The sequence below is a fragment of the Neoarius graeffei genome, chromosome 15, assembly GCF_027579695.1.
Source record: "Neoarius graeffei isolate fNeoGra1 chromosome 15, fNeoGra1.pri, whole genome shotgun sequence".
Lineage (NCBI taxonomy): Eukaryota > Metazoa > Chordata > Actinopteri > Siluriformes > Ariidae > Neoarius > Neoarius graeffei.
This window is the reverse complement of record NC_083583.1, coordinates 48,155,389-48,182,768: the sequence shown is the minus strand read 5'-3', so window position 1 is coordinate 48,182,768 and position 27,380 is coordinate 48,155,389. Positions and strand designations below refer to the sequence as shown.

The window sequence follows — 27,380 nt, the reverse complement described above, 5'->3', positions numbered from 1 at the left end:
TTAAGTATTTAAAATCTAAATAGAATAAGCTGCAGCTTTAACTACAGAGGATATGATGTACTGCTGAAATACAAACCCTATATTTCTCCCCGTGAGTGGAATGGGCAATGAGGTGGGTGACTTTAGCGCTGAAGTCCTTACGGATGATCCCGCCCATATGATGCACCAAGTTAACTAGGTTTACCTGAGAGAGCAAAATGAATATGAGGTCACGTTGAAGGGGCAATCCCAGGCATCATATCTGATCGTAGACCACATAAACTCACCACTTCCTCTTTTTTGCGGAAGCCAGTGAAACAGAGCGACAAGTTGAGCATGGTGGTGGAGTAGAGAGGACGGGATGAGAATGGCAGCGGCTACATAGAGAGAGAAAGATTATTTATGAGTAATTAGCACAGCCCTGTGAAAAACAAACAATGAAGACCTGTAGATATGTAAAAGACAAGTCTAAACTTTGACCCTTACAAAGACAGCAGAATCTATGATTATACATGAGTATGCAAATTACAACCCCGATTCCAAAAAAGTTGGGACAGAGTACAAATTGTAAATAAAAACGGAATGCAATGATGTGGAAGTTTCAAAATTCCATATTTTATTCAGAATAGAACATAGATGACATATCAACTGTTTAAACTGAGAAAATGTATCATTTAAAGAGAAAAATTAGGTGATTTTAAATTTCATGACAACACCACATCTCAAAAAAGTTGGGACAAGGCCATGTTTACCACTGTGAGATATCCCCTTTTCTCTTTACAACAGTCTGTAAACGTCTGGGGACTGAGGAGACAAGTTGCTCAAGTTTAGGGATAGGAATGTTAACCCATTCTTGTCTAATGTAGGATTCTAGTTGCTCAACTGTCTTAGGTCTTTTTTGTCGTATCTTCCGTTTTATGATGCGCCAAATGTGTTCTATGGGTGAAAGATCTGGACTGCAGGCTGGCCAGTTCAGTACTCGGACCCTTCTTCTACGCAGCCATGATGCTGTAATTGATGCAGTATGTGGTTTGGCATTGTCATATTGGAAAATGCAAGGTCTTCCCTGAAAGAGACGTCGTCTGGATGGGAGCATATGTTGCTCTAGAACCTGGATATACCTTTCAGCATTGATGGTGTCTTTCCAGATGTGTAAGCTGCCCATGCCACACGCACTAATGCAACCCCATACCGTCAGAGATGCAGGCTTCTGAACTGAGCGCTGATAACAACTTAGGTCGTCCTTCTCCTCTTTAGTCCGAATGACACGGCGTCCCTGATTTCCATAAAGAACTTCACATTTTGATTCGTCTGACCACAGAACAGTTTTCCACTTTGCCACAGTCCATTTTAAATGAGCCTTGGCCCAGAGAAGACGTCTGCGCTTCTGGATCATGTTTAGATACGGCTTCTTCTTTGAACTAGAGAGTTTTAGCTGGCAACGACAGATGGCACAGTGAATTGTGTTCACAGATAATGTTCTCTGGAAATATTCCTGAGCCCATTTTGTCATTTCCAATACAGAAGCATGCCTGTATGTGATGCAGTGCCGTCTAAGGGCCCGAAGATCACGGGCACCCAGTATGGTTTTCTGGCCTTGACCCTTACGCACAGAGATTCTTCCAGATTCTCTGAATCTTTTGATATTATGCACTGTAGATGATGATATGTTCAAACTCTTTGCAATTTTACACTGTCGAACTCCTTTCTGATATTGCTCCACTATTTGTCGGCGCAGAATTAGGGGGATTGGTGATCCTCTTCCCATCTTTACTTCTGAGAGCCGCTGCCACTCCAAGATGCTCTTTTTATACCCAGTCATGTTAATGACCTATTGCCAATTGACCTAATGAGTTGCAATTTGCTCCTCCAGCTGTTCCTTTTTTATACCTTTAACTTTTCCAGCCTCTTATTGCCCCTGTCCCAACTTTTTTGAGATGTGTTGCTGTCATGAAATTTCAAATGAGCCAATATTTGGCATAAAATTTCAAAATGTCTCACTTTCGACATTTGATATGTTGTCTATGTTCTATTGTTTAATACAATATCAGTTTTTGAGATTTGTAAATTATTGCATTCCGTTTTTATTTACAATTTGTACTTTGTCCCAACTTTTTTGGAATCGGGGTTGTATAAAGCGCCCCCCCCATGTCTTGTTGATCCCAATCCAACCTCTAATTATAATATGCGCTTACCTATGGTGTACTACAATAACCGATAAAAGCACAAAGCCATATATGGGGAAGAAGTAAACTTTTGAGGTGTGAAGCTCAGACTGAGCCATGTCACTTTGCTACAGAAGTACTAGGAAAGTCTGTCTGAAGCGAAGAAATGTGAATTCAGACCGTAAAAGCGTAAACGTCACCATATCATACGCATCACGTTTTTAATCAGCATATTTGCAAGGAGAAAAAGAACAATGGAAGCAGAAGTCTGTTTTGCTTTCTTGCTCTATCAGAATGAACCTGGCAGTCATGTGTGCACAGTACAGGTGCTGTGGCATACACAGATAACAAAGATGCATTTTGCTGTTTTTTACGCCAACGCTCAAAAGTCGCTTAGGAATCAATTTTTCTTTGAAAGAAAAATTCAGATCTGTCAGGTTTGCGTTTACTGTCTATGGGTACAAGTTAGATCGAGCCTTTGAAAAGCTGGAACTGCAACAATTTTACTGCTTGAAGTGAAAAAGAAAAAAAAAATCCTCAAGGCATAGATACATGTCACATCCATGTGTGAGCCACTGATCGGGGTGTGTGCGCGTGTGCATACACTCATCCTTACCTCTCGCTTCCTGGCACAATGCAGTACCACAGGGGGGCCCAAAATGCGGTTGTCATTTTTGTATAAATAGCTGTAGTCAGGAGACTGGAAGTCCTTCAGTACAAAGACTGTCTCGTACTCAGCGTTTTCTCCATCCCCAAACTCTCTGACATTGTCTGTCTTTATACAGGGGACGTTTATATCCTAATGGGACATGCAGAAAGATTCAAAGTCAAAGAGATTTATTTAAAATAAAAAAAAAAAAAAAACCACCCCACAAGATGCAAAACACGAAAACATCCTGCTTATAGTAATACACAATATTCTGATGAGAGCTGCTTGGCTGGAACATTTTGTGATGAAACAAACAGTCTTGGGTGGCGGCGGCAGGCGATGTACCTCTTTTGCTCAAAAGGTATTCAAATGTATGGGGGAAAAAAAAAAACAGGGAATGCAATTAAAAATTGTCCACATTTCATGATAGTTGTGCCTCATTTGAAACAGGAATCCAAAATAGTATGTCTGAGCTAATATTTAAAAAGCTTAAAAGCAGAATGTAATATAGAATGACGTTCCACTGACGCAGCAGGAACAATTTCAAAGAGGTAACGACACACAAGGACAGCGTTTCTTCGCTTTACTCAAGGATGACTCACTGCATGATAAAATGCAGAAAAGAACTGTTCTCAAGAAGCTCTCAGCCTGGCAAACACCTGAAAACAAGAGGCTTTTACCACGTTGTTTCTCTCATACCGAAAATATTATCATGAATTCCAAGTTTTCTGTGACTCAACCTACAGTGTGTGAGAGGAAAAGAAACAAAAATCTCAGTAGATTAAAAAAGGATCACCAGTGTGGAATTAATCATTACCCAGATTAGCAAAACACTGATTACAGGGACATGAAACACTACGTTAGAGATTATTGTGACGAGAGACTGATTTAGGTCACCAGATTGTGTTAGTGAGAATTTAAACAGTGAGTGTCGCACCAGTTTCTGTAACATTACTCATGCAGCCAAACCCTCTGGGGTGAACTCAAGCATGCAGTGTGTCCCCAGGCTCCGAGACATACCATGTTGACTATAGATTTTATTAATTTCTCGCCCGACTCTGACCCCGGGTGACCTTCTTTAATCTTGACCACCGGGACTTCCATTATTCGGATGGCCTGTAAAAAAAAAATGAAGCTTTTGACATCAAGCTGGCAACCTGTGGCTGACAAATTCAGCCCGATAGCCATATGAACCAGAAGGAGAGAACTTCTAACAAATGTCAACCCAAGTCTGGGAAGAAAAGTTCTGTGAATTCAAAGTGGCGAGTGGTCGATTCGCTCAGCTGCTGCTTTTTGCCTCTGATTAAGCTGTGTGGATGTGCCCCTACTGCAGAGTGGAAGCAGGAAAAGAGCATTTCAAAGAGCCTCGCTATCTGACAGCCCTCTCATGCTTTCTCTCAAGGGCAAAAAGAGGAGGATTTCTGGACTGGAGCTGGGACTTGACATCAATTTAAAAACACATACCTCTACCAGCTTTTTTTTCTCCACCTGACTACACAGACACTTGGATGTATCCAAGGAGAAACATCTTAACCTCACCCCAGGGCGCTCTCTACGAGCCAAAAAGTCAAATGATGAAAACAAACAGCTGATGAGAAATTCAAAACTTGCCCTCCGAATTTTTTGATGGTTCCACTCCCCAAATCTAAAACATACTGTTGGACTCCAAAACTGAGATCAAGAGCAATCGTCTGCTTTGAAACCACCAGATGTGTCAGAACACAAAGCTGCTGCCTGTATTGAGCCACAAAAACGGTCATGTTAAATTACTTTATGAAGACAATAACGAGCAGTGTAGTCTGATTTATTTTTTTTAAACCAATTTTAGACCAAAATGCACATACCCAGTGATACTCAGAATAACAAGGGGTGTGCAATAATTTTTTTTTTTTTTTAAATCATAACACTTAAGGACAGCACTCCGACACGATGTACACTGCAATACCACAAGACCTTTGGATTATGCTTAATACATAGTTTGCACATGACGTCACAGAGTCAGGGATTCCCTAGTGGCAGCCATCTTGCGGGTCAAGCTTACCGTACGGGTCACTGAGCACACATTGTAACGCGCGAGTACAAAGTCTTCAAAAGAACCCAAGCAGGCTATTTAAAGCTAGCAATGGTGCACACCTGTTGTATTCACGGCTGTCGTAATAGGTCAGATGATGACGTCAAGCGGAGCTTTTATGGAATTCCCACTGTACGGGAGCACGAAGGTGAGCAAACACAGAAACTCAGCATACAAAGGAGAAATCTATGGCTTGCGAGAATCAACCGCAAGGATCATCAGCCTTCCAAACACAGCAAAGTCTGCTCCGATCATTTTATAAGTGGCAAGTTGTTTAAATAAACAATCAATTGTGTTCAAGTTTGTTTTTGGAAACCAAAACATCATGTAAATCTCTGGAGAATGCCTAACTGGAACCGCTGAGTGTACGTTTACATTGTAATGTACACTTAATATCGCTCGTTTGTCACGTTTCTATTTGACACTTGTCACTTCACTCACGCAAGGGTCGTTTTTGAAAAACATTTTAGGTCCATTCTGTATGATTTGATTTGTGTTTAATCAACTTATTACGGTTGCATAACATTCAACAGTCTATTTAATGCTAGAATATATAAAGTTGTATATATCAGACAGCCTTTAAAGTTTGATGAAGTCAGTTTCAGGCTTTGGCAGTTTCAGGCTTTGGCAGCCCTGCATAGTCACTTGAAAATGCATCTTTGTCCACTTCGTAGGGGTCAATTCCCCCAATCAAGGCCAGTTTGGCTGCATACCGTTGTCGTGAGATGTCGTCTAATTATCTATATACTTCTGTTTGCTTGATTTTGCAGACATTGATCTTTATTTTAGAAAACTGACTACATAACTTCATAAATTTGTCCGAGATAACGTAGCCGGTAATGGCGATGGTCCGTTTTGTTTGACCCACAAGATGGCGGCTGGAGGGCGTTCCCCGGAATGCCGTGACGTCAGTGAAAACTATGTATAGCTTTTTTTTTTATTTAAAAAAAAAAAGGGGGGGGGGGGACTTTAACTTAAATTATTTTGTAAATAAAAGCTTAACACTAAAAAGTAGGGAAGAAAATGTTGATAAAGTTACCATTTTACAGATTTAAGTCAGTACAAAACTTGCATCTAAAATCAGCCACTGAGTTTGCAACTGTCATTTAAATTTTTTTTTTTAATCAGTCAAAAGATTACAATAACCATGACACATTAGAAAAGCGTATTGTGACATATCATCCTGCCCAGCATTTAATTTCAATTAAATTAGGATACAACCTGCCTATACTAAAATGTTATTACTCCAGCGATTCCATGATTAATGCCATCCAGAGACACATTCCTTATATTCACAGCCAACACTAGGCAAACATCAAAAACATGTGCTTAATTTATTTCTTAAAATGAAGATAAACACAAGACAGTGTTCAAACAATCGGCAATCAAGCACATGCAAAACTGCAAAGGCTCAAAGACAAGACAGCCGTTGTCAGACGTTAATTGTTTAAAGGATGTGTAGGAGTAAAATATCAACCTTTAAAAGTGTGTAACATTTCGATCCTGACAGCACCCTCATTTAGAAGGGAAATTGGGCTGGCACTTAAATGCAAACATGTTTGAACAGATTTACTCACTTAACATTAAGACTCTCAGCTACTCTATCAAGGTACGCCAATTCAACATGCCTCTTCCTAATATTATTTTAAAAACGCACCCCAATGCAAACTCTAGTCTTACCAGTTACAGGCTACTACAAGAAAATGATTCGTTCAGCCGGTTTGCTGGGAGCTGACTGCTCTTGCCTACATCCGTTCATTAACATCAAATTCAGCTAAGTAATTCAAAACAATATTCACTGGACGCAGGAAGAAAAACAAGTCATCATTAAATTCCTGACTCGGGGTAAGCAGGAAAATAGCCATTAATTGCAACTACGCTTCACTGACACTATGACAAACAACATGGACAGAAAATCTGAACCGAGACATGATTCTTGCAAGAAAAACAGGAAAAGCTGTCTGCACTGATCTGTCCACAGATATAACAGCCAACTCACCGGCAGGCAAAAATACCCTAATGGCAGGAGCGGCACAGATTTTTTTTTTGTTGTTGTTTTTTTGGTTAATTGCTTTTCTAGGAGTCCTGTAGACACTAATGCATCATACCCACTGGCTATATACAAAAAGGCATCAAACAAAGAACCATTTTCCAGATGTTCTGTCTTTCAGTGGATTACTGTTATAAACTGCTACGTTTTCATACAGCGCCAGTCAAAAGTCTGGACACACCTACGTAATTCAAGGGTTTCCCCCTCTTTATTTTTATTAATTAAAAGAGCTTCCTGTTTTAAAAGTAATGATGGATGCTGTTTCTCTTTGCCCAGTTGAGTGGTTCTTGACATAATATGGATTACTACAGTTTTGGAATCAGGCTGTTTACTGTATTTATTTACTATAAACTGTGATCTCAAATGCATTAATAAGGCAAGAAATTGCACTAATTAACTTTTGACAAGGCACAGCTGTTAAGCCTCGGTCACGACCAGCCGTACGTGCTCCCACGGCTGGTCTACGTGCAAAAAACGCAAGGAACGCACGGAAGGCGCGCATGTGACGTGCTGATTTTCGAGCCGTAGACCGGCTGCAGAGGTTCTTTGTCGTGTCAAACAAACTATGGGCGCTTATGTTTTTTTTCAGGTTGCAAGACAAACTTACGGCCAACGCGCGTCTTTCTCCATGAACAAAAAAAAAACCACAGCAATTTGGGAAACGCCAAAAATCGTACGTCCGGTTGTGACCTAGGCTTTAATTGAAAAGCATTCCAGGTGACTACCTCATGAAGCTGGGTAAGATAATGCCAATAGTGCGCAAAGCTTTAACACGGGATACTTTGAAGAATCTAAGGGCGTATTTACACCTACGTTGTTTGGTCCGGACCAAACGAACCAAATTTCTCTTGGTCCGGACCTTTTGGGTTGGTCTGAATACAAACCACCGAACTCTGGTCCGGACCAAACAAGCGGACCGAGCCCGAGCTGTAAGGTCGGACTCGGTCCGGACCAAAGGAACCCTGGTGCGGATCTTTTGGAGGTGTGAAAGCAGACCAGACCTAATGCGACAGTTTTGCTTTTTTGTACCTCGGGAGCTTCTGTCGTTTGTCGAGCATTATGGGAAACAGAGTCTTGACACTCCACTGCAAAATGCAAACACTGTTTCGGTTGTCAAGGGAACCTTACAACAGTCATTCTTACCTTACATTCAGTCATTCAGACCAGTGGTAGGCTAGACTACGGAGTACAAAAAATGAGTAGGGGCAAACGTGGGCCGAGGAAGAAACGCGTACCCTTGTGGATATATGGGCAGATATCCACATATCTGAGCTTTTGGAGAGAACACACAAAAATGCCGACGTGTTTGCTGTATTCAGTGAGAAAATGAAGGAGAAGGGGTTCACGCGCTCCCCAGAACAATGTCGGCTAAAAGTGAAGAAACTCCGTCAGACCTACATTAAAATCAGGGACATTCTTTCAAAAAGTGGCAGTACTAGCGACTTGCGTGAAGAGCCAGAACTGTCACAACATGATGTGCGCTCATCAGCGCTATCCTCCGTGACTACTTTTGAACTTAACGCTTTGTGCGCGTGTCGTCTCTGACCAATAGCTGAACGACCTCAGGGCGCGTGGCTTTGTTGACAGATTTTGGTCCGCTTACTAAAACGTACAGTGTGAAAGCGAACCGCACCAAAATGAAAAAAAAAAAAAAAAAAAAACATTTGGTTCGGACCAAAGCAAGTGAACTATCGAACTATCCTGGTCTGAATACACCCTAAAACATGAAACATTTCAGTTTTTTTAAACACTTTTTTGTTTACCACATCATTCTAGATGTTTTGTAGTTTGAGGTCTTCAGTATTGTTCTACAATGTAGAAAATAGTCAAAAAAAAAACCTACGAATGAGTCGGGGTGTCCAAACTTTTCACTGGAACTGTACATCCTTTATATAATGAATAAAGAGTTATATTCCGCAAAAATTGTGATGATACAGCTATAAACGGAAAATGTGATGTGCCTTGTAACACATTAGCCATAATGTGTCTTGGACTAAAATTAGCCTGCATTAATTAGACCAGTACTAATTTGTCTCACACACTTGTTTTTATGCCAATGGCACAATCTATCAAAACTTCTCTCAGATCAGTCATAAATGCTTGCAGAGCACGTGGCTTTTTTTTTTTTAAGTGGGTTCATTTGCATATGACTGCCTTCTGTCTTGCTTTATCAAATTTACTGTACATTACAACACTGCTTTTCCATTAAGACAAGGATAAAATTTGATTTTACCTCAAGCGCCTTTATGAGTGCAGTGTCGCAGCCCGCTTCCCCCACCAGTACAACCCTGGTCTCCACTCGCTGCAGCATTTCTGAAAGACATTTTAAAAGCCCAGCAGCACAGTGAGCCTCCCAGGAAATACAAAAGCTGTCATAAAGAACATACAACAAATGACATCCAGTCCCCTTTGCAATATCTGAAAGAAATGACAAGTCAAAAGAAATAATGCTTCATATTGACAACAGAGAGCAAAGGGCCTTGTTGTTTACCCTCTGCATCGTCTGAGGTCAGGCCGAGGAAAGTGTGCTCCTTGGAGGTCTCGGCCATTCTTGAATCAAAGACAGACGAGTCCACCAGCAAGCTACGGCCCATCCCCAAAGTGCTGTCGGCCATGGCGTCACGACCCGATTCTGTCCAGAAAGGGAGGGGGGGGAAATGAGAACAGACCTTGAGAACAACTTGTGTATCTGGTATTACTGTTGGTACTTTTTAACACTGATTATAGGAAGTAGCACTGCTGCCTCACAGCTCCAGCGGGCCCAATTTGATCCTTAGCTTGGGTTACTGTCTATATGGAGTTTCCTCAGGTTTCACCAGCATCTTAAAAAATACAACAGGAGGTGGATAGACTATAGTAAAAATAGCGCTGAGCTGTGAATAAGTGCGTGGTACCCTGCAATGGGTTGGCGTTCCTTTATTAAGGTTACATTCCCACCTTGAGCCAGTGCTCCCAGGACAGGCTCTGGATCCACTTACCAGGATAAAGCGCTTACTAAAGATGAATTAATGAGTGATTACAAGGTTGCTGAACATTTTAAAAATACTTAAAGCCTTTTGTTAATGGTGTTTATGAGGTAAAGGTGTAGATCTGGAGGGTCCTCAAACATAGTGTTTTGGTAAACTGGAATGTATGGATGCTGTCAGTCCCCCACTCGCTTGCTCACTCGAGTTTGTTGACGGTGTAGTGGCTACTGCTTTATGTCCCGGGGCTCCCTCATGCCTGTGTTACCTTCTGGCTCTCCTCTTTTAGTTACGCTGTCATAGTTAGTTTTGCCGGAGTCCCTGCTTGTACTCAATGCAATATGTATACTGTTCCTACTTATTCAGGTGACGTTGGGCATACCTAACTAACAACCTGTGTTTTCTCTCCCCCCAATCTGTCCCTCTGAGTTAAATGTCAGTCCTGAGATTGAGATGCTGACCTCTTCTGCTCTTCAGACCTGCCTGATCCATCCTGATGCCCTACGTCTGGCTGGAGTCTCATCACATCGCTCCTGTAGAGGACAGCCCCATGTGGACAGTTGAAAGTCACACTTGGAGGACGCTCTGGACTCTTAAGGCCTCTGCATGCTCTTGCGACAAGGCTTTCGCAGACAGTTGTAATTTATCGTTGAGTGGGGAGTAATAGGCGTGCGCGAAGTTATTCACCGTCACAACGCAAGGGGGCGCGAAGTCGTGAAATCGCTAGGAGTAGTTGGTGGGTGTGGTTAGTGGAGTGTTTATCCTCCGGTTACTTATAATGACTAGAACTGGAGTCGTATAGATGTACGTACTTCCTCACTTCCTCGATCAACTGCTCTTCGTGCTGCTCCATCTTCGCTCGTGTTTTTAAAAATGGCGGTCGTGAAAACAAAACAAACCGGGAAAGCAGGGAAGCGGAAGTGCATGTACAGCGGATGTAGAGTGGACCAATCAGAGCCCTCGTCTGCGATGCTGTCTGCGGTGGTCACAATTTTTGGGAGGTGCGCGCAGAGCATCTGCGAGGGGGGGGCTTCGCAGACGCCATCTGCAACGCCATCTGCGAGGACTGGGTTGTCAGCATAAATTGGTCTTTACAGTAATGCTTTTATGGCTGAGGACTACAGTTGACTTGCTAACTTTAGGACTGCAGTTGTCATGAACAGTTTTGCACTCAAGTTTCCATCAATGAAGAGTTTATAACATCAACGAAACTGTCTTCATGTTAAAACTGTTAATGTTATAGTCATGTTGTCTGTTGTTGCCCAAATGAGGATGGGTTCCCTTTTGAGTCCGGTTCCTCTCGAGGTTTCTTCCTCGTGTTGTCTGAGGGAGTTTTTCCTTGCCACCGTCGCCGCAGGCTTGCTCATTGGGGATAGATTAGGGATAAAATTAGCTTATTTAAAGTCGTTCAGGGCGGCACGGTGGTGTAGTGGTTAGCGCTGTCGCCTCACAGCAAGAAGGTCCTGGGTTCGAGCCCCGTGGCCGGCGAGGGCCTTTCTGTGTGGAGTTTGCATGTTCTCCCCGTGTCCGTGTGGGTTTCCTCCGGGTGCTCCGGTTTCCCCCACAGTCCAAAGACATGCAGGTTAGGTTAACTGGTGACTCTAAATTGACCGTAGGTGTGAATGTTAGTGTGAATGGTTGTCTGTGTCTATGTGTCAGCCCTGTGATGACCTGGCGACTTGTCCAGGGTGTACCCCGCCTTTCGCCCGTAGTCAGCTGGGATAGGCTCCAGCTTGCCTGCAACCCTGTAGAAGGATAAAGCGGCTAGAGATAATGAGATGAGATGAGAAAGTCATTCAAATTCTGTAAAGCTGCTTTGCGACAATGTTTATTGTTAAAAGCGCTATAGAAATAAACTTGACTTAAAAAGTTTCCATGCAGCTGTTCGTCTCACTGTGCAAAATAACATACAGAGAATAATACACCTGCCAAAAGGTGACAAAGCAGATGGAAATGATTCCTATTCGTAAAAAAGGTGAAAGAAACATGTAGAACATTGTTTCAACGTTTCCACAATAATGCGAGACCACACAACCTTCTGTTATTTTTACTGCTTGTATTGCACTATCTAATAAGGGTTGTTTTATAATCAGGGTACAAAGTTTGCGTCACAGGGGTCCAAAATTCAAATTGATTCAAACTGGTTCTTGTAACAGTTTTTAAGTGAAGGACAAGTTAAAGAACAGATAGGCATGTGGAATAGTTTGTATTATAACAAGATGAAGTGTAGCTTTAAGCAGGGCTGGGAGAAACAAATGAAGTGATTCTCGGAGAGGACTTTTTTTTTTTTTGGACAATTCAGAATCCACTACTTCCACAGTGCTTTTAAATATAAGGCTGTAAGCTTTGTGTTAGTTGTCTCTAATATTTATGTCCCAATATCTTGACCACATTTTAGGATGAAAATAATCATTTTAGATATGTTATTTTATATTGAAAAATTAGCTGTCTCGGAGAGGACTTTTTTTTGACACAATTGCATACTAATTTGATCAAAATAGTCTGAAAACTTACTGGCATTCAACATTAAAACTTAACTATGTTTAAAATGATATGGAACCAAATATGTGTTTTATGGTATAAAGAATGATTTAAGTGCATCCCTTTTGGAGCTACCTGTGGTCAAAAAAAGCACTTTTTCTAAATGACACAAGTAATTTTGTTAAATATGACATATATTGCCATACATTCACCAAAAATAACGTTATCACCATGCATGGTAAATAGAGCTATCACAGAGCTACAATAAACAACCAAGTTTATTTAGTCAAGCCTTTTGATATTGAAGATAATAAGTGTTAAATGTAATGTTTAGCTTGCATACCCTGATTGTAAAACAACTCATACATGTTTTCCAGTAAATGAAATAGAGGTAATACTGAACTTAGAGATAAAATCTTTATATTTTTGGTGCATTACTGTAAATATACAAACAGTGACAGCTCTTTGGGAGGTGAAGGATGGGAGTGGTCGAGACAGTGGCAAAATACTTACTAGGCTAAAAAAAAAAAAAACAGACTGAAACAGGAAAGAAGTTTAATTTTGTAAGTTCCACACAACCTAGAAAATCTTACCGAGAGCTCAACTCCAGGCGGATGTTGTAAAGGGGTTGATGTTCAGCTGGCTGGCTGACCAGCTAAAAGCTAAGCTAAGCTAACCAGTTTAGCTACCAATCACAAGCACACTTTCTAGTTTAGACTCTGCTACTAACTTCCCAAGCGAGACAAAGCAAAGTTATCACTCAGCAGTAAACGCGGGTCTTCTTCCGTTCGGCTCCGAAAGGAAAACTTTTCCGAGAAGTTAAAACAATATTATGAAACGAGTCTAAACATTAAGTCCATCTTAATTAAAGCATTGTCCGTCGCACCGAATTCAAAACGCAGAGCCAACCGAGCAGCCACGCGCTCATTGGCTGAGAGCTATGACGTAAGCGGAAAAGGTGAGACGCGCCTTATGATTGGCTGTTAAATTCAAACACCAAATGCACACTTTGTGTGCTTTGCAGCTGGCCCTGTGTTTGCAGAATGACCTTAACATGAGGCATCTCATCTCATCTCTAGCCGCTTTATCCTGTTCTACAGGGTCGCAGGCAAGCTGGAGCCTATCCCAGCTGACTACGGGCGAAAGGCGGGGTACACCCTGGACAAGTCGCCAGGTCATCACAGGGCTGACACATAGACACAGACAACCATTCACACTGACATTCACACTTACGGTCAATTTAGAGTCACCAGTTAACCTAACCGGCAGCATGGTGGTGTAGTGGTTAGCGCTGTCGCCTCACAGCAAGAAGGTCCTGAGTTCGAGCCCCGGGGCCGGCGAGGGCCTTTCTGTGTGGAGTTTGCATGTTCTCCCCGTGTCCGCGTGGGTTTCCTCCGGGTGCTCCGGTTTCCCCCACAGTCCAAAGACATGCAGGTTAGGTTAACTGGTGACTCTAAATTGAGCGTAGGTGTGAATGTGAGTGTGAATGGTTGTCTGTGTCTATGTGTCAGCCCTGTGATGACCTGGCGACTTGTCCAGGGTGTACCCCGCCTTTCGCCCGTAGTCAGCTGGGATAGGCTCCAGCTTGCCTGCGACCCTGTAGAAGGATAAAGCGGCTAGAGATAATGAGAAGAGTTAACCTAACCTGCATGTCTTTGGACTGTGGGGGAAACCGGAGCACCCGGAGGAAACCCACGCGGCCAACATGCAAACTCCGCACAGAAAGGCCCTCGCCGGCCACGGGGCTCGAACCCGGACCTTCTTGCTGTGAGGCGACAGCGCTAACCACTACACCACCGTGCCGCCCCATCCATTATCTGTAGCTGCTTATCCTGTCCTACAGGGTCACAGGCAAGCTGGAGTCTATCCCAGCTAGCTATGGGTGAGAGGCGGGGTACACCATGGACAAGTCACCAGGTCATCACAGGGCTGACACACACACACACACACACATTCACACCTACGGTCAATTTAGAGCAGAGTTTCTCAACCTTTTTTCAGTCACGGCACCCTTCAGAAGTACACAAATTCTCAAGGCACCCCCATATAAAATATACGCAGTCACGCTGACCATACGCTGACCCTGGCAGTGACGTTGTGACATGGGAAAGGGGGCCGTGAGACGAATTTTGATGATGCATGAGGCAGCGATGATCTGCATTAGTGTAACCATCGTTTTTTGGAATTTTAATTCGTTTTATTTCTTTCAATGTTAGAATATATAATTTTTAGACGGCACCTCTAACGAAGCCAGACAGCACCCCAGGGTGCCGCGGCACCCCGGTTGAGAAAGGCTGATTTAGAGTGACCAATTAGCCTAACCTGCATGTCTTTGGACTGCGGAGGAAACCGGAGCACCCAGAGGAAACCCACGCGGACACGGGGAGAACATGCAAACTCCACACAGAAAGGCCCTCGTCGGCCACTGGGCTCGAACCCAGGACTTTCTTGCTGTGAGACGACAGTGCTAACCACTACACCACCGTGCCGCCCCACTGCATAATTCAGTTTATTTTTATTATTTTTATATTAAATGTTTTAATATTTTATTATTTTATGGGAAATTGTTGTTGTTGTATGGGTGGTACAGTGGTGCACTGTTGCCTCACAGCAAGAAGGTTGTGGGTTCGAACCTCGTAGCCATCTTTGTGGGGTTTGCATGTTCTCCCTGTGCCTGCATGGGTTTCCTCCGAGTGTTCCAGTTTCTTCCCACAGTCCAAAGACATGCAGGGTCAACTAGTTATTCTAAATTACCCATAGTTGTGAATGGTTGTTCATTTACATTAGCCCTGAGATAGACTGGTGACCTGTCGAGGGTGTACTCCATCTCTTGCCTGAATTCAGCTGAGATTCGCTCCAGATTCTCCTGCGACCCTGATGGATAAGCAGGATAGATGACAGACAGATGGATATTATTATTATTATTATTTCATCTCATTATCTCTAGCCGCTTTATCCTGTTCAGTATAAGCACTATGATGAGTTTATTTAGTGAAATAATACACAAAATACAAGTATAGTGTATACACAAGAAAGTGTAAGCACTTATTTCCTATATTCTGCTCATAGTGGATCCAGAGTCTATCCAGAAACAGGTGAGAGAATTTACCCCAGATGGGAGGCCAGCCCATTGCAAAGCACCATGTACACAAATTGCCTTGAGGCAATTCAGCATATCCACCTACCTTCATATTTTTGGACAGTGGGAAGAAACTGGACAACCTGAAGGACACAGGGAGAACATGTGACACACCAGACAGACAGTAACCTGAGCTCAGGAACCTGGGACCCTGGAGTTGTTGTTGTTATTATCTCATCTCATCTCATTATCTCTAGCCGCTTTATCCTTCTACAGGGTCGCAGGCGAGCTGGAGCCTATCCCAGCTGACTACGGGCGAAAGGCGGGGTACACCCTGGACAAGTCGCCAGGTCATCACAGGGCTGACACATAGACACAGACAACCATTCACACTCACATTCACACCTACGGTCAATTTAGAGTCACCAGTTAACCTAACCTGCATGTCTTTGGACTGTGGGGGAAACCGGAGCACCCGGAGGAAACCCACGCGGACACGGGGAGAACATGCAAACTCCGCACAGAAAGGCCCTCGCCGGCCCCGGGGCTCGAACCCAGGACCTTCTTGCTGTGAGGCGACAGCGCTAACCACTACACCACCATGCCGCCCCGTTGTTATTATTATTATTGATCAAGGCATTCTGTGATGAAGTGTTAATAAGGCACTCCATTTAATGAAAGATGGAAGAAAAGGCACTTTGTGTATAAATGTAATAATATGCTGTTTTTTTTTTTAAACCAGAGTCAAACAGACAGTTTTCAAATACTCCAGCACGTCTCATGATATACAGGAAGAGATATTCTGCAAATAAAGTGAGTCGTGTGCATGAATAGGAAGATATGCTTCTTACTTATCGGAAGGCAAAGCCTCTCATGATGAGTGCAGAGATTAGTAAGAGTCAACAGGAGACAGACAACAGCAATTTATGTCACCATAAGAAGTCCCTGATATGAAGGTCAGTCAGCCAATTTGCCTTCAACTCTCAAATGTATTGATGTGTTATTCCTGTAAAGAAAACATCTTTTAATTTATGGCATGTTTGGAGCTTTTTTTTTTTTTACGGCACACCATCTATTCAGAGGTCCAAATATGTGTACGAGGACATGCATTCCATTAGGGCTCCATTCAAGGTGAACATGTACAGTGCCCTCTACAATTATTCGATGGAAATAAATTTATTCAGAGAAAAACAAATCCCTCATCAATAAATAATTATTTTCAACTAAAACACATGTGCCACTAGTATTGGCACCACTGGAAATTATAGTAAACACAATGCAACTGAAGCACGTTTCCCATTTAAATTGTACATGTTTGAGTTGATTGGAGTGTGTAGGGACTTTCAGGCTGTAATCCATGACTTCCTGATTAACTGGAGTACAAATATGAGATGACACAGAGGCCAAATTCCCTTAGTCATCCATCAACATGGGAAAGATAAGATAACACACAAACCAAATGAAGGAGAAGTGTATTGAACTTCATAAGTCAGGGAATGGTTATAAAAAAAAGGTACTCACCTGAAAATGTCCATTTCGGCTGTTAGGGCAATAATAAAAAAAAGTGGACACCAACTGGAACTGTTACAAACTTGCCTGGAAGAGGATCCAAGTTTATTTTGCCCCCATGTACAGTGAGGAGGAGGTTAAGAGAGGCAAAAAATCTCCAAGGATCACTGTTGGTGAATTACAAGAAAAAGTAAAATATTGGGGCTTTCAAGTCTCTAAAACCACCATCAGATGCCACCTCCATGCCAAAAGATTATTTGGAAGGTATGCCAAAAAAAAAGCCTTTTCTGTCAGCTAACCACAAACATAAGCACCTGAAGTTTGTGAAACGCTACGACAACTTTGACTGGAACAGTGTTCCATGGTCTGATGGAACAAAGATGGCGCTTCTTAGCAATAAACACTGAAGGTGGGTTTGGTGTAAAAAGAAGGATGGCTATTGTGAAAAGAACCCAATCCCAACTGTAAAATATGGTGGAAGTTCTGTGATGTTTTGCATCTGTTTTTCGAGGTACATAACATCATGGACTCCATGAAATACCAGGACATTTTAAATCAAAATCTGGCTGCCTTTGTCAGGAACCTAAAACTGGGTCATCACTGGATGTTCCAGCAGGACAATGATCTGAAGCACATGTCCAAATCAACACAAAAATAGTTAACTGACCACAGAATCAAGCTTCTGCCATGGCCATCTCAGTCCCCTGACCTGAACCCCATTGAAAACCTGTGGAGTGAGCTGAAGAGGAGAGAGCACAGGAGAGGGGTGAGGACCCTGGATGATCTGGAGAGATTGTGTAAAGAGGAACGGTCTCAGATGCCCTGCTCTGTATCTCCAACCTTATAAAGTGTTATAGGAGAGACTCAGTGCTGTTTTACTGGCAAAAGGAGGATGTATAAAGTATTAAAGGCAGGGGTGTCAATAATAGTGGCATGTATGGTTTTGTTGAAAATGATTATTTCTTGATGAGGGATTTGTTTTTCTCTGAATAAATTTATTTCGATTAAAGGTTGGATTTTTCTCATTTTTACAGTGTCAAATGAAACAATGTCACCAAAAGGTGGATTTTTTTTCTCACCCTTTCTTACTAATCTTTACAAGGGATGCCAATAATTGTGGACGGCACTGTATTTCAAAAACTACACTGCAAAAAATGATCTCTTGTTGAGAGAAAATATCTTTAATATGGGTGAATTTATCTATTATTTCTTATTAGGGGCGGCACGGTGGTGTAGTGGTTAGCGCTGTCGCCTCACAGCAAGAAGGTCCTGGGTTCGAGCCCCGGGGCCGGCGAGGGCCTTTCTGTGTGGAGTTTGCATGTTCTCCCCGTGTCCGCGTGGGTTTCCTCCGGGTGCTCCGGTTTCCCCCACAGTCCAAAGACATGCAGGTTAGGTTAACTGGTGACTCTAAATTGACCGTAGGTGTGAATGTGAGTGTGAATGGTTGTCTGTGTCTATGTGTCAGCCCTGTGATGACCTGGCGACTTGTCCAGGGTGTACCCCGCCTTTCGCCCGTAGTCAGCTGGGATAGGCTCCAGCTTGCCTGCGACCCTGTAGAAGGATAAAGCGGCTAGAGATAATGAGATGAGATGAGATTTCTTATTAGAAGTTTACTAGAACTCAAATATAAGATTATTTAGCTTACTTTGAGATGCTTTTACTAATTTCAAGCCTTAAATTTTCTTATTCTATTGGCAGATAATTTTGCTTCTTTCTAGAATTGAATGCTTAAAATGAGCAAAATTATCTGCCAATAGAATAAGAACATTTAAGGCTTGAAATTAGTAAAAACGTCTTAAAGTAAGCTAAATAATCTTATATTTGAGTTCTAGTAAACTTCTAATAAGAAATAATAGATAAATTCACCCATATTAAAGATATTTTCTCTCAACAAGAGATCATTTTTTGCAGTGTATGGAAGTGCAATTGTAGGGGTGTCCAAATTTTGAAGAACCTGCGTATTTATTAAGTCTTGTGACATTTCATCTGTGCACTTTAAAACTTAGGCGAAGACAGATTCACCACATGGCAGGTGTCTGAGAAATTAAGACATCACTGAGGTCCCCTAAGGCGGCATAAAACAAAACAGCAGCCTTTTTTTTGGCAAACGAGAGCTCCTTTTGAAGATTGGAATCTTTGTTTTTGCCAGCATCCTTGCTCCAGATGCATGGTCTCATGATGAAATTCCTCCCATGCTGGCTTCAAAAAGGTCGAGAGGATTCTGTACCCAGCCTGAAGGACACATTGGTGAGTGTTATTGAGAATACTTTTGTTTTTCTTTTTTTAAATTCTCTCTCTTATTTTCAGTTTATGTCTCATCCTTCGTGCTACAGTAGATGTGCACTCTCGCTGTTGCTTCCTGGGTCCCTCTGGAGCTTGAAAGCCCCCTCCTCTGTAGAATAAAGCCCACTGAAGCTTGCCTCACCCTCTCCTTCTTTCCATCAGTCCTCTCCACACTGACTGACTGACTCAGACTACATGTTCTTGTGAAACAAACGCCTTTCCCACAGAGCCCGAGTCTGTCAGCGACTTCAAGAGAATCCAAAATTTCATTCTCCAAATGAATTGATCATTTTGTCACAAAAGTAGACACGGTGTTACTGAGGTATTAACACTGCAGGTACACTGCAAAAAATAAAAATCTTAGGAAGTTTATTTGTCTATTTTCAAGTCAAACATCTAGCCACCCTTATTATAAGACATAATTGCCCAACAAGCAAAACCTCATTTAGCTAGAAAGGCTAGTTTTTAGACAGTCCATCTTGAAAATCTTGTATAGACAAAATGTCTTGAAAAAGTCTTATTTGGTAGCCTGGCAAGCCAGACTAAATGTGAATATTTAGTCTGGCCTCGATCCGTAGACATTTCCGATGCGGGTGGGAGGAACAAACCGCTGTCTTTCAAACTGTCTCTGTGCGTATAGGCCAACGCTCTGACCAATCAGCGCAACAGTGACTGTGACGTAGTCAGAGCGACAGAAAGCAGTGGGGGAGGCCTTGAAATAAATAATTTTTCAAAATGCGTAATAATTAATAAACAGGTTCTAGATATTAAGAAGTTTGGAGATAATGACCACAAGTTTGGAGTCTGTACCACATACACATTTTTTTTCCAAGTGTTTTTCAAGGGTTTGCTTAAACTGTTTTTGAGAGTTTTTATTTAGTGGTGTTTGGTGAAATAATTTCCCTTAAATTTAAAATAACGGGAAAATAAGAAACAATCAAAAAGTAATGTTTCAAAGCTGTTTATTAATTCTTCGTACTGCACAAACTAGCCCCATCCTTTTGGCTACGAGCGGAGCCAGCTGGTAGATCAGACTTTTGCCATAGCCGGTCGGCAAAACAGCGAAAACGCCCTTCTTGAAAAGGAATGAGCGGAGAGCCTCTTCCTGCTCATGTTTCAACGAAAACTCCAAGTCTAATTCTTCTAAAACTGATTCCAAAGCGGAGTCAAACGCGCGCTGTTCACTAGCCCGTAGCCATCTTTCCTGTTGTGCTTTCTCCAGCGTTGCGCAGCTTTGTCGTCACTCCTGCAAAAGCCCGCCCAAAGAATCCAAACAAAAACCTTGCGTTGTGATTGGCGGGCACGATTTGATGCCCGGGGTGTTTTTGTTTATATGGTGCGAGGCTAGACCCACTTGTAGGCAAAAATATTTTTGGCCGCTAGGCGGGTGGGTCTAGTTTACTAGGCTACTTATTTGGAGCACCTTTGAAAATAAAACAAGTTTTTTTTTTAAAACAAGTAAGTACATTTTGGACATTTGTCAAATGCGGTTCATCTTGTTTCAAGAAAAAAAACCAAAGTATGCTTGTTCATCTCATCTCATCTCATTATCTCTAGCCGCTTTATCCTTCTACAGGGTCGCAGGCAAGCTGGAGCCTATCCCAGCTGACTACGGGCGAAAGGCGGGGTACACCCTGGACAAGTCGCCAGGTCATCACAGGGCTGACACATAGACACAGACAACCATTCACACTCACATTCACACCTACGGTCAATTTAGAGTCACCAGTTAACCTAACCTGCATGTCTTTGGACTGTAGGGGAAACCGGAGCACCCGGAGGAAACCCACGCGGACACGGGGAGAACATGCAAACTCCACACAGAAAGGCCCTCGCCGGCCCCGGAGCTCGAACCCAGGACCTTCTTGCTGTGAGGCGACAGCGCTAACCACTACACCACCGTGCCGCCCAGTATGCTTGTTTTGGGAATAAATGAACTTTACTGAAATCTTTAAATCTTTCATTACAATTCAACTCCACCTTACAGATCCTAAGTTTACTGCGACTGTTTTCTCAGTCATTCAGAGTGAGGGCCTTCTAGATGCTGTACATACTCTAGACCAGACAAGTGCCTTCAAAAAGGCTATGAGTGAGTGGAGGGCGTTTTAGTGAGGTCTTTTTGGAATGCTGTGAGTTAAGTTCAGTGGGGGGCAGCACGGTGGTGTAGTGGTTAGCGCTGTCGCCTCACAGCAAGAAGGTCCTGGGTTCGAGCCCCGGGGCCGGCGAGGGCCCTTCTGTGCGGAGTTTGCATGTTCTCCCCGTGTCCGCATGGGTTTCCTCCGGGTGCTCCGGTTTCCCCCACAGTCCAAAGACATGCAGGTTAGGTTAACTGGTGACTCTAAATTGACCGTAGGTGTGAATGTGAGTGTGAATGGTTGTCTGTGTCTATGTGTCAGCCCTGTGATGACCTGGCGACTTGTCCAGGGTGTACCCCGCCTTTCGCCCGTAGTCAGCTGGGATAGGCTCCAGCTTGCCTGCGACCCTGTAGAAGGATAAAGCGGCTAGAGACAATGAATGAATGAATGAATGAAGTTCAGTGGGGTTTTTTTTTTGTGCCTGATCTTGTAAACCCCTCGTACACATGAATAGTCAGTGCCCCCCAAAATGCACTGTTGCTTTGGCGTTGTGTAAGCACTGTAAGTCAAAATGCGTAGACTTTTTTTTTTTTTGGTGCCTGATCTTGTAAACCGGCACGGTGGTGTAGTGGTTAGCGCTGTCGCCTCACAGCAAGAAGGTCCGGGTTCGAGCCCCGTGGCCGGCAAGGGCCTTTCTGTGCGGAGTTTGCATGTTCTCCCCGTGTCCGCGTGGGTTTCCTCCGGGTGCTCCGGTTTCCCCCACAGTCCAAAGACATGCAGGTTAGGTTAACTGGTGACTCTAAATTGACCATAGGTGTGAATGTGAGTGTGAATGGTTGTCTGTGTCTATGTGTCAGCCCTGTGATGACCTGGCGACTTGTCCAGGGTGTACCCCGCCTTTCGCCAGTAGTCAGCTGGGATAGGCTCCAGCTTGCCTGCGACCCTGTAGAACAGGATAAAGCGGCTAGAGATAATGAGATGAGATCTTGTAAACCCCTCGTACACTGCACTGTTGCTTTGGTGCTGTGTAAGCACTGTATCAGCCACCTACAATGCAGCCATCAGCATTCTGATTCGGATTCTATGACGATCCATGAGAGGATAAATACTGGATACTCCCTATTAGACAGACAGAACTGAGGATGCCTTTAGGATGAGAGGCGAAACGTTTTCAAGAATCTTCAAGCAAGTCCAGTTGCTCTCTTCAACCAACCACAGATTACTATGTACCTGGATGACTGAGATTCGTCACAGATATGTTTCTACGCACTTTGGGATGAGATCCCTTCGACTGGTGCGGGAGTATGAGAGGACTTCCAGAAAACTGGCAGACATCTTAGCCAGAGAGGATCGTTCATTTTTGTCAACCTGGAACGACCATCATTGAACAGAGGTGGGTGTCTATGACATCTTTTATCAGCCACCTACAATGCAGTCATCAGTATTGTCTGTGAAGATTCTCAATCATCCAGGTCATAGTAAACTGTGGGTGGTAGAAATGGGCAACTGGACTTGCTTGAAAATTCTTGAAAACGTTTCACCTCTCGTCCAAAAGGCTTCCTCAGTTCCTGAACTGAGGAAGCCTTTTGGACGAGAGATGAAACGTTTTCAAGAATTTTCAAGCAAGTCCAGTTGCCCATTTCTACCACTCACAGTTTAGCCATCAGCATTCTGATTCAGATTCTATGACAATCCATGAGAGGATAAATACTGGATACTCCCTATTAGACAGACAGAACTGAGGATGCCTTTAGGATGAGAGGCGAAATGTTTTCAAGAATCTTCAAGCAAGTCCAGTTGCTCTCTTCAACCAACCACAGATCACTGTAAATCAAAATGTGTAGACTTTTTATTATTATTATTATTATTATTATTTTATTTTATTTTATTTTTTTTGGTGCCTGAGGTCCTGGGGAAGTGGAATCTTAAGAGATGTTTTAATGTTTGAATGTTGAAATGGGAAAAAAAAATAAACTTGTTGCAATGCTACACGTGTCGTCAACTTGATTCAAGATAGTCTCTGGTCTCATATCTAGAGTATTTTACTAATTACAGGTCACAAAAGGAGAATCTTTTAAGCTAGCAATGCTTAGTTCTAGAATTTAACAATCCTAATATTAGTATATTTATCTTAAATTCAGTTTTTACTGCTAAGACTTTGTCATGAATTTAAGTGAAATACCCTTAAAATGAAATAAATAAAAATGACTTGAATGGCTAAATGTAAGAAGTACGATCTTGTTATAAGAACTATTTTGATTATTTTGAGTTAATCAGATCTCGCATAACAAGTTCCCCAATCTTATTTTGGAATTATTTCATCTAAAAACAGGTTAGATTTTTCATCTTACTTTAAGAAATCTTACCAAGTCAAATTTGACTAGTTCCATTGGCAGATTTTTTTCACCTGATTCAAGCAAATATGCTTTGTTTTAATCTTTTATTTCTTATTTTTGAAAGGCCATTTTTTGCAGTGTATGGTAGTTGATACACCACTACTTTTTATCATGTCTTTGCTTTCCACTGAACATGTGACCAGAAAAGGAGAAGAAATTAAGGTGACGCTTTTCAGTGTGAAGAACAATTTGCCTGTTATTAAGTTAACAGCTTTAATACCTTGTGACGTGGGTGAAACTTTGAAAAGTAGCTTTATTTTGCTTTCCAGAACATTTCTTTAACAAATTTCTACTCAACATAAACACATCAGAGACAAATTAAAGGAAAAACCAACACAGTGGTTGGTAAAGTGTTGGGCACCCACGAGGCACCAGAACAGCTTCAGTGCACCTTGGCATAGATTCGACAAACGTACTTCCAAGAATAATTAATCTTCCAAAGGATACAATTTTGACCTTTTTATGCATCTTGGCCAAGAGTGGCAATAATTTTTGATCTGACTGTATGTGTTATAGCTTTAAGGTATAACTAACGATAAGATATATAGATAATGTAGGAAATGGGACAGCCACATAACATCCAAATCTGAAGTTTTTCGTGTAGACTTGTAAGCACCAGTCATTTTAGGACTAATTCACTTTTTCTGAGGTCAAAATCATCTTGGTCATATAGGTAGTCTTTTCCTTTCTTTCAGTTTTTCACATGGCCTTTCTTGTCCACAAGCCTAAGTGCTTTACTATTGTGCTTGCATTTTTTTTTTTTAACAAAAAAGTTATGTCATTTTAGACCGAGCAGAACATAATGGTTAAGCAGGTCAGGTCTTTTTTTGACACTTCAAAGCAAAAAAGTGCAATGGTGAGAAACTGACTGCTTTGAAAGTGAACCACAAGAGTCCCTTCACTTTTAGGGCTTCAAGAGAAAAATGACAAAGATGTCGTCCGTGCTCAATAAAAGAAATGTCATAACTGCAGGTGTTACTTTGTATGTATTTAATCACATTTGAAAATGTAGATGGTAATACACTGACCATATGAACCAGTTAAAAACATCAGTTTCTCTTAATAAATAACAGTGTATTATAATCATCAGCAATAAACTCTGCATTCCACAATTCATTTTTGTGCTTAAAATCATCAACAAACGATTCAATCAAATCAGGATATACACTCACTGGCCACTTTATTACGAACACCCATCCACCTGCTATTTTATGCAGTTCTCTAATCAGCCGATCCCTTGACAGCAGCACAATGCATAAAATCATGCAGATACAAAACAAGAGCAAACATCAGAATGGGAAAAATTGTGATCTCAAAAAGTGTGACTTTCACTGTGGTATGGGTGTTGGATTGAGCCAGATGGACTGGTTTGAATATTTCAGAAACTCCTGATCTCCTGGGGTTTTCACACACACAGCAGTCTCTAGAGTTGACACAGAATGGTGCGAAAAAAAAAAAAATCCACTGAGTGAGCGACAATTCTATGGGTAGAAACGTCTTGTTGATAAGAGAGGTCAGAGGAAAATGGCCAGATTGGCTTGAGCTGCCAGGAAGGATATAGCAACTCATATAAATCACTCCTTACAACTGTGGTGAGCAGAAAAGCATCTCAGCATGCAACAGCAGAAGACCATATTGGGTTCCACTCCTGCAGCCAAGAACAGGAATCTTAGAATCAAGAACAAGTTCCTATTAAAGTGGCCGGTGAGTGTATACAGATGTGTTCAGTCTCAGAAAACGTCCACTTTAAAAATCAATAAGATATGGTTCATTTGATATTTTTTTTACATTCAACAGGGATGTCATGATGGGACAAGCTTTCTTATAATGTGAAATATTTCTTACTGTGAGACCAATACACTTTCAGTAACATGCTGTCATTGCATTCTTCAAAATGTTCTGCTGTTTTAAGCAAAATACGAAGGCCACATTTGATACACTGCAGAGAGTGATTTGTCTTTGATTTGATTTCTTGTCAAGAAACTGAATTTGTCTGAATAAAAAAAGGTATAAAGTTCATATATAGCAATACTATTTGTTCTTACAGTACAGTTGGAACATTTGTGCTACAATAAAATATCAGATGGCTGATAAAATTGCTTAGAGGCCAAACATCCTCAAGAGAGGCATTTGTGGAAGCGGAAATTAATGTTCAAAGAGCAAACAGAACAGGACAAATAAAACATGGCAAATACAAAAGAGTACAGAAATCTTGTAGAATACACATACCAGATTGTTATTTTTACCCTAAATTGCTGCAGTTTTGACCAACAGAATCGGGAAAAAGGTCATTTTGCTGAGATGACTTCCGTTCCACTTGGCTGTCTTTGATAAACAAGCATGATTCAGGCTATAAGAAAAATCGGAGTGGTAATTTCAGCAGGACAGGACAATTTAGAGTCTTTTTCTTGCTAACTTGCTTTCACTCAGCGTCATGACATGATCAGGCCTGTTTCTAAAAACAAGCGACATGTGACCCAACGCTGAAACACTGCTTTGAAACAAACTGGATTCCAGTTTTCCTCTTAGAAAATGTCAAAGCATTGATTAGCTGCTAAGGCACAGCTAAATCATAGCTGGCCGTAACAGCTGGCTGGTCTCATCCGTTGCGTTGCATCAGCAAAGTTCAGAGACTAAAGGCCAAAATAATCCAAGCTCCAGAGCTTTGTGCACTCTCTTGTCAACATGGCACAAGTGGGAATAGCAGCAACAGATTGTCTTCACTTTACAGTAATGTAAAGGTTTAGCAGGGAGGTATCCTGCGTGGTTCATCGATGCATGGCACTATAACGAGGCAGAATGGGACAAAAAACAAAACAAAACAATGATGAACATGTTCAACATGCAAATCTGTTCTCCTGGACTGGTAGCAGCCTTGCGCTCTCCTCTGTTTCCTCTGTGTCTGTGAGGGCCGCCGTACACAGGTCACTGAAGATGTCTGAAAGCAGAGGATGGAAATAAGCGGTTTAATAGTGTGTGAGATTGTCAATGCAAATGAATAGGAAGTATGAAAGAGGGTTACAAGGGGACAAGACAAGGCCTGGGAGGTGCTCTAAAGCAAATAAAAATATTAGCCAAACAACATCATATGATATTACTGAATGCTATGAGAAACTTATATAATTAGGGAGGGATTGCTGGGATGTGAAAGAAAGGGATAAAAAGCCCAATATCCAAAAAAAAAAATCCATTCCAAACTGAAAGACCAGCGAGAACCTTTTATGACATAATCCAGTATCCGTTAAGCAGCTTGTTATGACAAGGGCGGGGCTTCAAGCAAACGAGGAGAGCAAGAATGTGAACACAGCAAGGCCAGGCATCATGGAAAGGAGCGCATGCCTCAAGGGTTGGCATCATGCTCTACTTGGTTTCCTTCCCTTCTCCCCAAAAAATATGCAAATCCGGCAATGCAAAGCAGCTCCAGTGCCATACTCTACATTCAACAACCCATTTCAACATCCCCAGCCACTTTGATCTGATGCCTTGCGGGTGCTCACTTTGTTCACTGTGTCTGAGCAAAAGAGGGATGGAAGTAACATCCAAGGACAAAAAAACACTGGCCCTGAATTCTAAAATTATAGCTATACATTATGCTGTTGTGAGGATGCTTCATAGTGAGCACTGGTGTGAAATAAGCTTCAACAGAAACAGTAATCCAAATGTAACTTCCACCCCTCTCT

General features: G+C 42.1%; 2 protein-coding genes across 13 annotated transcripts in view; both read right to left on the bottom strand.

The window, feature by feature from the left end:
• ect2 (epithelial cell transforming 2) overlaps positions 1 to 13,266 on the bottom strand; it is a 51,350-nt gene extending 38,084 nt beyond the window's left edge. For 3 of the 6 annotated variants that reach the window (XM_060941534.1, XM_060941536.1, XM_060941539.1), the window contains exons 1-7: positions 12,952 to 13,266; positions 9,406 to 9,546; positions 9,148 to 9,227; positions 3,814 to 3,909; positions 2,761 to 2,943; positions 267 to 356; positions 77 to 184 (exon numbers count right to left, since the gene is read on the bottom strand). In XM_060941534.1, coding sequence (XP_060797517.1) covers positions 77 to 184; positions 267 to 356; positions 2,761 to 2,943; positions 3,814 to 3,909; positions 9,148 to 9,227; positions 9,406 to 9,529 — 681 coding nt within the window. In that variant the 5' untranslated portion in view covers positions 9,530 to 9,546; positions 12,952 to 13,266. Of the gene's footprint in view, positions 1 to 76; positions 185 to 266; positions 357 to 2,760; positions 2,944 to 3,730; positions 3,788 to 3,813; positions 3,910 to 9,147; positions 9,228 to 9,405; positions 9,547 to 12,951 lie in introns of those variants that run through there. The other 3 variants (XM_060941535.1, XM_060941538.1, XM_060941537.1) reach the window with 2 other exon arrangements.
• Positions 13,267 to 24,675: 11,409 nt separating this feature from the next.
• mcf2l2 (MCF.2 cell line derived transforming sequence-like 2) overlaps positions 24,676 to 27,380 on the bottom strand; it is a 176,438-nt gene continuing 173,733 nt past the window's right edge. For 6 of the 7 annotated variants that reach the window (XM_060941525.1, XM_060941530.1, XM_060941526.1 and 3 more), the window contains one exon: positions 24,676 to 26,638. In XM_060941525.1, coding sequence (XP_060797508.1) covers positions 26,538 to 26,638 — 101 coding nt within the window. In that variant the 3' untranslated portion in view covers positions 24,676 to 26,537. The remainder of the gene's footprint in view (positions 26,639 to 27,380) is intronic. The other variant, XM_060941531.1, reaches the window with a different exon arrangement.